General features: G+C 38.1%; 1 protein-coding gene across 1 annotated transcript; it reads left to right on the plus strand.

Moving 5' to 3' along the window:
• The first annotated feature begins 4,774 nt into the window (after positions 1-4,774).
• On the plus strand, positions 4,775-10,097 carry LOC127639983 (beta-1,3-galactosyltransferase 2-like). The gene is made up of 2 exons (XM_052122347.1): positions 4,775-4,848; positions 7,711-10,097. The coding sequence occupies exons 1-2, from the start codon at positions 4,793-4,795 to the stop codon at positions 8,813-8,815; spliced, it is 1,161 nt and encodes a 386-aa protein (XP_051978307.1). The 5' UTR covers positions 4,775-4,792; the 3' UTR covers positions 8,816-10,097.
• Positions 10,098-12,521: the final 2,424 nt, after the last annotated feature.

Below are 12,521 nucleotides of genomic sequence, written 5' to 3' on the forward strand. Positions count from 1 at the left end.
GTCTTCCATGGTTTCGTCTGAAGATGCGCCAGTGATGCGTAAAGAAATACACAGTCTCCTCACGAACAACGTGATAGAGGTTGTTCCAAATTGTCAAACACCAGAAGGGTTTTACAGCCGCTATTTTCTTATCCTAAAAAAATACCTAGATCTGAGACATTTGAATCGCGCACTTGCAAAGCACCCATTCAAAATTATTACTCAGAAAAGGATCTAATCTCACGTCTGCCCACACGACTGGTTTGCATTAGCTCTGAAAGATGCATACTTTTGTGTGCAACATCACGGGAGGTTTTTGAGATTTGGATTCAAGGAAAAAGCATATCAATTCAAAGTCCTGCCCTTCAGGATGTCTCTGTTAAAAAAAAAAAAACATGTTTACAGATTGCATCAATGTTGTCCCTTTTCCTCTTTTCAAACCCTTCAGCCCTTTTTCCTCCAAACATAACGATGGGCATTATCACCAAACAGTTCAATTTTTGTTTCATCAGACCAGAGGACATTTCTCCAAAAAGTAAGATCTTTGTCCCCATGTGCACTTGTAAACTGTAGTCTGGCTTTTTTATGCTGGTTTTGGAGCAGGGGCTTCTAACTTCCTGAGCAGCCTTTCAGGTTATGTCGATATAAGACTTGTTTTACTGTGGATATAGATCCTTGTCTACCTGTTTCCTCCAGTATCTTCACAAGGTCCTTTGCTATTGTTCTGGGATTGATTTGCACTTTTCACCCCAAACTACATTCATCTCTAGGAGGCAGAATACATCTCCTTCCTAAGCGGTATGATGGCTGCATGGTCCCATGGCGTTTCTACTTGGAGACTGTTGTTTATGTAGATGAACGTGGTACCTTCAGGTGTTTGGAAATTGGATGAACCAGACTTGTGGAGGTCCACAATTGGCTAATTTATTTTGATTTTTCCCATGATGTCAAGCAAAGAGGCAATGTGTTTGAAGGTAGGCCTTAAAATGTATCCAAAAGTACACCTCCAATTAGCCAATCAGAAGCTAATTGACTAACTGACTAAAGGCTTGACACAATTTTCTGAAATTTTCCAAGCTGATGAAAGACACCGTTAACTTGGTGTATGTAAACTTCTAGCCCACTGGAATTGCAAAGCACTGACCCGACTGCACATCTCTGGGGGTCTTCGGCTCGGGAAGAACAACTCTTCGTGAACAAACACAGAGTGGCCTGAGTGATCGTGTCTACCACTGCCAGTGGTAGGTCACTTGGGTCTCCCGCGTCCCATTCAAGGGCCAGACGTGGACCTTGCACAGGGTCTGTGCAAGTAGGCTCACTGGGGGGAATGCATATTTGTGCAGCTACAAGGGCCAGCTGTGTGCCAGCCCATCTGTCCCGAGGGGGGTTTCTACCAGGGAATACCAGAGCAGGCAGTGAGATTATTCCCAGGAAGATAAATATATAAGCTACTGTTGCTGTGTTGTCAGACCGGACAAACACATGCTTGCCCTGGATCAACAGCAATAGCCTCCACAGGGTGAGAAGTACAGCCTGCAACTCTAGGCAGTTGATGTGCCAACACAGCCGTTGTCCTGTCCAGGAGCCAGTGGCTGCGTGTCCATTGCACACGGCACCCCAGCCCGACTTAGAGGCATCTGTGGTGACCACGATGCATCTGGACACCTGCTGTAGGGGGGATTCCTGCCCGCAAAAACATGAGGTCTGTGCAAGGGCTGAATAAATGGCGGCAGATCGGCGGGATAGCCACGCGATGTGTGCCGTGGCATCATGCCTATTCGGGGCTTGAATCTGAAGCCAGTGCTGAAGTGGACCTCATATGCATCAACCCGAGCGGCATGACCGCCACCGAGGATGCCATATGTTTTACAACAAAACATCCAAGTATCTTCAAGTGATATTAATCACAACCCTTAAATTGAAAAATGGCATTATATAAACGCATAGAAAAATCCAGAGGGAACCCATGCTGCGATTAATGCTATTTCTTTTCCAGGTTTTTGGACTACAACCAAAACCTTATTTTTAGCCTTCACTGTTAGCAAAACATAGCATAACGTGGTGGGACACTGTTGAGGAGACAAGAAGCCATTAGTTTTGAATTATGTCTATGGGGAGATGCTTCAGTATGCTGAATAAACTGCTTTTGTGAGGAAACAGCTCGACTAATGCTAATGCTCAAAATGTCAGGTTCGGTGTCAGTTTACTGCTCTCCCCATCCGTTTGTATGTGTGGCAGGGTGGAGGGCGGGGCCAGGTCGTGATCCTACACACCCTGCCCCGTATTAGGCTATTCAAACCTCCGAGAGGCATAAAGGTCGACTGCAGAGGATCGTGCGGGAGAGAGAGATCGTTTACGGACATGTCTGTCATGTGTGTGTTTGTCTTTTAAGTTTATCATTAATACTATTATTTATATTGTCAAGCCGGTTCTCGCCTCCTCCTTTCCATTGATCCCTTTACAGTATGGTATCCACAAACAGTGATTTACTGTCAAAACATACTAGTTGACTGTTGCGCTCTCTCCTATAGTAGAGCCATGGAGGTCGGTATCTTAGCATAAAAGAATCTCTGTTACAACCTGATCAGCAATATTTCTGCTCATTATTTGCTGGAGCAACACTAGACAGAGCCACAAGAGGTAAATAAAACGGCTGTAATTTTGGTGACTTCATCAGCAGGCTGCAAGTTTTGCATGTTCCTTGTCTCTGCCAACAGCAATTTTGTGCAGCATTATGGTGTTTTCAGTGGCTAAACATTTTTCATGGCTCAGTGAACACTCTTGAGAAGGCCTGCATGTAAATGGCACACTATAGAGTTTTACAGAAATTATGACATTTCCATGACAGTGCATTTCCCCTGCAAGTTATTCCTGTTTTCAATCACTTTCAAACCAGTTTCAAAATCAAAAACATTATTGTAGCCAATAATTTTTAGTTTCAGTAAAACCATCAGGCATATTCTAACATGATACATTATACCCTCTGTTAATATTTTGGTCATTTTGGACCTGTTTGACTAAAATATTTTCATTCAGTGTAGCAGCATAAGGCTTGGTGACTTTCTCTACTTGCCATCTGAACACACAAAGAAACTAGACTTGATTTGATAAGTGGTCGTTAAATAAAAGTCACAATATTGTGTGGCTTACACTACTGTAAGTGTGACTTACATTTCCAAGTCAAATTTGGCCCGTCATAGGAAACTTGCTGCACCCATTCAAAATTATTACTCAGAAAAGGATCGAATCTCACGTCTGCCCACACGATAGGTTTGCATTAGATCTTTTGTGTGCAACATCACATGAGGTTTTTGAGATATGCATTCAAGGAAAAAGCATATCAATTCAAAGTCCTGCCCTTCAGGATGTCTCTGGTAAAAAAAAATTTTTTTTTTGTACAAAAATGTTATTATCACTGTTCATTGCTAATCTTATCTTTTTATTGCTGTTTATCTTATTTCAATATTTTATTAATTTACAATGAGTTATGGTTTTTTTTATGTTTGATATCTGAAATAAATAATAGGAAACAAAATGTTTTGTCTTCTCTTCATTATTCCTCAGGATTGACTGTAAGTGTAATGTGGCATTATTGCAAGAAGTGTCACTTCAAAATAACTGGTAAAAAAAAAAAAAAATTACTTTGAAAAATAACATTCTTTGATGATGTCTAAGTATATTTCAAAACTAATTTTGTTTCAACACTGGGTTACAGAGACTAGGCCCATCTAAATCAATGGATTTAGAAAACCTGACACAATCTGATATTTTTGTCATTTGTCAGATTATTGAAGTTTATGTTTTTACAGAAGTGAAAATAATATATATATAATTTAATATTAAAATCTAATTAAAGGTGCACTCTGTAATTTTTTCATCATTAAAAAAGTTTTACTCCTAAAGACATGAATTGTAATTTTGAAACGTGTATAAAATCATGATCTGTAGGTTAATACTGAACATAAGACAAAGACTAGTCATATCAGTAACCTTATAAAAGCTTTTTTATTCTACATGGGGCAGGGGCGCCCTCATGGGTTCTGCCATATTAGAATCACATGACCAGCTGAATACTACTCACTTAATCTCAGTATCTGTTTGGTCACATTAATCATGGCTGATTGTGATTAGTGAATTTCTACGATGGCAGCTGGAACTGAAAATGTATTATTTGAATGATGCATCATCCACACCACTGTACTGTACAACTGTACAAGTTTTTTTCACCCTTACACGTTTCTGGTAAAGTACAAATTTGTTCTCTGTAAATGACACACCATGAAAAAAAATGTGGCCAAGAAGCATTTTATGTCATCCCTGCCATCACAGTAATCTTCTGAAGCAAGTTCAAATTCCATATCTTTCAGCAGAATCAAAAACTGAAATACTGGTCAATACTTTTAATAATGAAATAAATAAAATGTTTAACAACCTCATGTTATCTTTAATGCTTGAATTTCTTTTAAGAAACATATACAGTAAATCTAATTGGTGAAAAGTTTTATTGCACATAAACTCAACAGTGGACTACTAAATACAGGGATGATATTTTCATCTCAAGCACCCTGTCAGTGCTTTTGTTCCTTAAGTCAATTATTTGTGGCTGGATGTAAATTTAATTTGTGTCTTATAAATCCAAAGACAAATAAATTAAGACAAAATGAGCATGACATGATTAAAAGGAGTATTGCAGCTGCCTATGTGCCCGTGTGACATCACTGTTGCAAAAATGTTGGTTGATTAGCCCCAATCGAGATGACTGGTCTAGAGGAACAGTCAACTTCAGGTACTTTAGGAGAAAAGAAGCATCTGTATGTCAAGAAAAGCAGACAAACACACAGCCATGGTTATTAGAAACATATTGAAGAGGTGAGCTCTCCCCTATACTTGTTATTTGATGCTTTCTATTATTTTGCATTTACTTGCTTTTCATACAAAGCTTCTTGTTTTGGGGCAGACTAAGAATGATTAAAATGCTGAGTTTGTTGATAAGGCACTAGTTCCAGCACTCAGGGACAAACCTGAGCCATGTTTTTAGTAGAGTACGGGGGTCCGGATATATATTTATATATATAGTTATTGTGTGTGTGTGAGTGTGTGTGTATATATATATATATATATATATATATATATATATATATATATATATATATATATATATATATATATATATATATATATACACACATACACACACAATTACTATATATATATATATATATATATATATATATATATATATATATATATATATATATATCTGTATAATGTTTTAGAATGACCTTACCAGAAGGTTGGCGTGCTCCTCAAGACGACTACGATATTGAAAGTCATTGAAATTTCTGCTTTGTACAGCTCTTTCCGTAGCCTCTATACATATGTGCAGTTCTTCAAAGTTGTGTATCGACGCACAACACTACTCTTTACTAACACTATTAAAGATAATAAACATAAGAAAAGTATGCATTTCATCTTGTCTTTCTTCTTCTTTGTCTACTGTAGGGAAAAACTGCTAAACTTCAGCAGAGAACCAATTTTTTGTAAGGAAGGAGGGGTTTCTTTATTGTACATTTATTTGCATGTATGGTTTGCGCTGCGCTGTTTAAATTGGTCAGCGCAGCGCTGGTGAGGATTGTTCGCGCCTCGCTGCCCATTGGGTGTCGCTAGGAAACACGTCCGCGCTGCGCTGACGAATCGGCCGCGCGGCTCGGACCATTGAACCGCGCAGATGACATGTCAGCGCGGCGCGAGCTCTGTAAACCCCCGCTGTCTCGTCCCACTTTTGCTTTGTTTGGCTTCCCATATAACTATGCGATTTTGCTGCGGCTATCCTTATGACGACTCTCCATAGATATAATGATATACTGTACAAACTATAGATTCTATCCCCTAACCCTCACAAAAAACTTTATGCATTTCTACATTTTCAAAAGAACATTGTTTAGTATGTTTTTTAAGTGATTTGAATTATGGGGACATTAGAAATGTCCTCATAAACCACATTTATAACATAATACCCTTGTAATTGCCAGTTTGTAACCTAAAAAAAGTCCTTGTAAACCACTTAAACCTGCCCACACACACGCATGCGCGCACACAAAGTCTTTTCACTCATTCTGTCTTACACTGTCAATTAGTGATTTGTTTTACATTTAATTTGGAACTGGTATAGAGTTTTGTTTGATGTTCAGATTTAGACTTAATTTCTCATGTGAAATGCACTAAAAAGCATTCTTAAAAGTTTTCTTCTACTGTAATATCAGTAATGAATTTCAGTTGGTCTTATTAAAATAATGATTTTTAATATTATAACTATAATTTACAAACTGTACATTTAGGCATCCAGCTATATGACCCACATTCCACAAATTTCCCCATTCTATATGTGTCATATAGAATGTATGTAATACAACTAGCGTGTATATATATATTTTTATATACTTTTTATTTCTATTGTATGTGTATTCTATATTGTGTGTATTGTTTACTGTACATTGTATGTTATTATTGTGTTGTGTAATTATGTGTACATTTGATATGTAAATTGTGTTGTTTAAATATGTTGTTTACTGTAATTGGTATATGTCTCGTCACTGTCATGACTGCTATGTTGCTCGGAACTGCACAAAAGCTTTTCACCTACTGTTGCACTTGTGTATATGGTCGTGTGACAATAAAGTGATTTGATTTGATTGATTTGATCACTTGATATAAAAACTAAAACTAAAATAAAACTAAATGGAATGAAAAACTAAAACTAAACTATAAAATATTAAAAAACTAAACTAAAACAGGGGCCTGGGTTGCTCAGCTCGTGTTGATGCGGACTACCACACCTGAGTCATGAGTGTGTCTCCAGCTAGGTCTCCTAAGCAACCAAATTGGCCCGGTTGCTAGTGAGGGTAGAGTCACATGGAGTAACCACCTCGTGGTCGCGATTAGGGGTTCTCACTCTCAATGGGTGTGTGGTAAATTGTGCATGTATTACAAAGAGTAGCATGAGTAGGATTGACTTTCTCAGAAGTGGAGGCAACTGAGACTTGTTCTCCGCCACCCAGATTGAGGTGAGTAACCGTGCCACCACGAGGAAGTAGTGGGAATTAGGCGTTCCAAATTGGGAGAAAAGGGGATAAAAAAATTTATAAATAAATAAAACTAACAAAGAATTAACAAACAAAATTAAACTAAATTGGAATGAAAATTTTTTAACGAAATAGAAATAAAAACTAAATAAAAGATTTAAAACTATTATTACCTTGGTTCAACCAGAGATGCCACTCGAGTGTCACCATAGTGCCCATCAATCTGCTGATAGCCTGAGCAGTAATTTTGGTGGCACTCAATGCAAGATCAGTTGCGCTGCATAACACATTAAAGAATGTGACATGCCTCAGGATATTAGCCTGACAGACCTGCAAACCCGCATGGTGTGCAGAGAAAATGCTTCTTGTCCTCTTGCTTGCGGGACCAAATAGAACCGTCCATCTCAACAGAGGGACAGAAATTTGCGCGGCAATGTTATATGGGTGAAAACACTGGAGTGCAGGAAGCCCACAAAGCTTGCTCCAGTGGGAGACTTTCCTGAACTTCTCCACATTCAATGTCTCATTGCACCACCCACCTGATTGCAGCTAAACCAAATGTTCAGAGAACCAGAATTGAGCAGGTACTTTGGAGATTATTCAATCTTGCATGGTATTCATTATAAATCTTTCTGTTTCTCTTTCTCAGATACAGTGTGGCTCTGGAAAAACATTCATACAAGTGTCACATTAAAAAAACTGCTTTGCTGCTTACATTGACATTTCTACTGTCTACTATTATTTACATCCAGGACTTCTCATTTAAGTCAGTTATGCCCCCTCGAACCTGGTTCAGTGATGCTGTACAGACACAATCTACTTATGTGGCGACCTCAGACAATTTTAACCATGACATGCAAACATCTATACCCAAGACTGATCAACAAATCCAACAATCTGCAGCATCCTCTATGAGCAAATGCAGTACATTGTGTCATCATATGGCTCATCCATGCAATTATAATTTTATTCTGGATGAACTTGATAAATGTCGCCAGCAGAATCCATTCCTGGTCTTGATGGTTCCTGTGGCGCCTCATGAGTTGGAGGCTCGGAATGCCATCCGGAGCACATGGGGAAAAGAGAACACAGTCCAGGGAAAAACAGTGATGACTTTGTTCTTGGTGGGTTTGCCTGGAGGAGCCGATACTGGTAAAGCCCAACAGCAACTACAGGAAGAGAGCCGACAACACAGAGACTTGCTGCAAAGCAACTTCGTCGACTCGTACTTCAATCTGACCTTAAAGACGATGGTGATCATGGACTGGCTGGTCACTCATTGCCCTCAAGCATCTTTTGGCATGAAGGTTGATTCTGACATGTTCTTGAATGTGGAGAATTTGATGACTCTCCTATTGGCACCCAACACACCCAGACAGAACTATATCACTGGCATGATTATGCGGGAACGACCGGTCAATAGAAATAAAAAATCTAAATATTATGTGTCAGAGGACCTGTACCCAGAACCAACATATCCAATTTACCTGATGGGAATGGGATATGTTTTCTCCAATGATCTTCCAAACAAAATTGTTGAGGCTTCAAAGAAAGTAAAACCCTTTAACATAGAGGATGCATATGTGGGTGCTTGTCTGAAAAGGTCAGGCGTTCAACCCTCACGTCCTCCAATCCCTTCTCAATTTCGGACTTTTATGACCAATGAGAAGAGTCACAAGCTTTCTAGGGTCATTACAACAATCGCAAGATCACCGAAGCAACTAATCGAGTTTTGGAAGCAGAGATCCATATGAATGAATGACAACACAGAGAGGACAGGTTTCCATGTATGAGAAAGACTGTACATTTTAAATGTGTGTATCTGCTAAAAGTTAATTTAATCAACTGATAGATGTATTGACATCTCAAATTGGATTAAAAGGCACAAAACTCCAGTTATGAATTAATGTGGTCTTTAAAAAAAACTTGTATAATATTTAAGGTGAAGTGAAGATGCAAAATATGCACACATCTGCATATTCTAAAATTCTTTAAATATTATTTCAAGTGTGTATATATTATAAAATAAAAATCATGGTTGTATAGACCTTATTCACACTTGCGGCATCTTTGATTTATACAGGAATGTAAACAATCTCTTCAATGGCATGTATGGTATAAAGCTATATAAAGCTCCTAGATCACATCTGATTTTCCATTTTCAAAGTATCAGATTAGTAGTATCCAAGACTTATTAGAGTGCTACAAGAATATATATAATAATTATTATTATTTTTTTTTGAGTAAATGGTTAAGTGCTCATGGAAAAGACAGAGAGTGAGTCTGTTTCACGGATGGAGTTGGGAATTCACGGATATTTCATATTTCAGTTCACAAGTTGGAATTTGAATTGATTTGGCAAAACCCCACAGAAAGTTGTATTTGAATGATAGGAAGTGGAATTCAATGAATTGCAATTAAAAGAAATTCAACACAGTCACACATTTTGTGACTAATAATTACAATATTTTTTAAGTATGAATATTGGTAGAATTATATTTTTTAACTTACAGACATAACATTTCTCTCTCAAAAAAAAAATACATTAATTAAAGTGGTTGTTTCATATTCTTTAAAAAAATGTATTATCTTCACAGAGGTCCAATGATAATGTCAATCTTTTTTTTTCACACTGTCTCTGGCCCTCTGTCTGAAATGCTCAGTTTTAAGCTATTTGGCCCTTTAAAACATCAACGTAAATGCCCACTGTTCTGATTGGCTAACATATTTGAAGGCTATTTATTTTAGGCTTATTTATTATGATGATTATTATAATTATCTTTACATTTATAATTGTCTTTAGTTCTTAAGTTGTATGCTAGTAATTTTCACCTGTTGCTGCATACTGATACTTGCGTGATTGCAAATGGAGCCGTTGGAGATGGTAAATGTTTGGATTTGGGGAGGTGGTTATATATAAGATTTTTTATCACTTTGTTATTTGTATTGCTTTTTCGTTTCGTTTAAAGTGCCATTTGAATTTAGAAATGTCTTTTTTTCAAGTTTGTCATGATTTAATAAATTTATGAAATTTTCCAAGCAAAATCAATAAAGCAAAAATATTCACCGACCTTGGGTATTGATCATATAATCGGATATTGATATTTTAAATGCGATTATCATTTAAATGTTTTTTACATATCGCCCATCCCAAAAGGGAAGTTACATTTTTCATGAAGTAAAATGAAGTAATTTTATGTAGACCCACACAAACACGTGTGCTCAGTTCCATATTGCAACATGTTACCTATTCATATTTGCATATTATTTTTTATTTTTTTTGTAGTCTATGGGCAATATAAACATTTAATTTTATTGAAAAACTTTGTTTTTGAAAACAGTAAATTATTCGTTTGTGGTATGGCTCTTTTGAAAAAATTAAAAATTGGCTCCTTAGTGAAAAAAGGTTCCCGACCCCTGCTCTAGATGATGTAGGCAAATTTTGGTGAAAATCGGACAGTCTAGCAGGAGTTCGAAATAGTAGGTTTTCAAAAATGTATAAATGGCGGACAGGATGTTTGCTCGATCATGACATCATTGGTATCATTGTTCTCGTCATGAACCACGGAATTTATCAAGACCAGTCTCATGACAGCTGCAATTCTACAAATTGCAATTCTACATCCTATTGCTACCTCAATTCAAATTCAATCTTAATTCAGGAATTTAGGCAATCTTCATTCAATTTTGAATGCACAATTGGTGCACAACCCTGGCTCCAACTGATGATTGGTCATTTGTGATGACCCTGAATTTAACAAGCAGAGTCTACTAAAGAAAAGCAGGAGGGACAACAAGAATCAAGAAAAAAAGAGAACAAACCAGCAGACACAAAAGAGGGAGAGCACGCCATATGATCAAACAAGCAAGTACAACTTCCAATATTTATACCATGATTAATGGAAGCATGTAAATGCTTCAAGTTGCAACCCCCCAAAATTCAAGCCAAATCTACCCATTGAAGAAACCCCCCTAATTCAACACTAATCGAGCACACTTCAGACTGAAAAAAGACTCTCGAAATGAGCGGGAAAATCTGCAAAAATGTGAGTGGGGACTGTGGGTGGGAAAAGAGAGGGCGATATTAATATCTTCTTTAAAAAACAAACACATAATAGAGATTACTATACCTCACATTATGAGTGAAGAAGAAAACAATAGAGTTGGGGCTGTATATTTATCATGGAACAAAAGAGTGAAGATGATAGAACAGTTTGCAAAGCTACAAAAAAATTAGGATATTTTGTCAGTTTATTTCCAGATTTATTTGGCATTATGGATATTTTGATATTGCTGTGCTACCAATCATAACTCAAGTTTATAAATTTGCTAAATTTTTGTGACGTTGCTTCAATTTACGTTTTGAAACCCGAAGAACGAAATGGCTCAATAAAATAAAAATTAACCACATCCAAATCTAGTCACTCTCACAAAGAATTGTGTTGCACAAATTATGCCGTGCTTTCCTTTTTGGATGATTTTTTCTTCCACTTTCCTTTTTAGTCTATGACCACCTTACACATGAGTGTTTTTTTCAATTCCTGAAATGCCTTGTTGCTTTCCCTTGTTGCCATTGTACAGTCCTCTGACCACCATGGCCCATTTTTCTTTTTACCTGTTCCTTTTGATATGGGAATAGATTCCATGTCTTTAATTTTGAAAAGTTTAGTTCCTGTTTCCATAGTCATGTGATGTCCTGTTTTCCCTCCATGTACATATGTCTTGTTTTCATTGGTTTATTGTTTCATTAGGTTGTTATCAGTTCTGGTTTGTAATTGGCTTATATTTCCCCATCTCGATGTATTTAAGCCCTCATGTTTGCCATTGTCCTTGTTGACGTTTGTAGTTAGGTTTTTGGGATAACATGTTTGGAATAAAACTGCACTTGGGTTCGACACTTCATGTCATTGGCTTCGTCCTTGCCAGCAAAGTTAACAGAATACTCAACCTCACAATGGACCCAGCAGTTCGGATTCTGAGCCTCTGTCAGGGGAATCGTCCCCTGGAGAAATATGTGATGGACTTCTGCTCTCTGGCCAGCCATGTGGACTTTAATGAGGTTGCCCCCAAAGACATTTTTTGCTTTTGACCGAGTGAGTCTATCTCATCCTTGATGCCTGTGGGTCGCAGTCCCATCAATCTGGCCCAATAAATCGACCTCGCCCTGCAGATCGTTGGTTCCATGTTCACCGTGGGGCAGGCGGATACCGAGCCGGAGTTCCACGTCGTGGCCGCCGCCGAGCCGGAGTAACTTCGGCCTCACGGAGGAGAAGGGATCTCTCAGCCTGTGTTCAGGACCACAGAGGTCGTTCCCAAGACTCTGTCCACTGCCACGCCAGAGTCGGCTCCAGGCCATGTCTCCGTCATGCCCCAGAATTCTCCAGGCCATTTCACAGCCGAACCTCTGTCTGCTCCATTTCATAAGCAAGCCTCCGCTCCACGGTCCAGGCCCGCCCCTGC

This window comes from Xyrauchen texanus, chromosome 48 (genome assembly GCF_025860055.1).
Source record: "Xyrauchen texanus isolate HMW12.3.18 chromosome 48, RBS_HiC_50CHRs, whole genome shotgun sequence".
NCBI classification, from domain to species: domain Eukaryota; kingdom Metazoa; phylum Chordata; class Actinopteri; order Cypriniformes; family Catostomidae; genus Xyrauchen; species Xyrauchen texanus.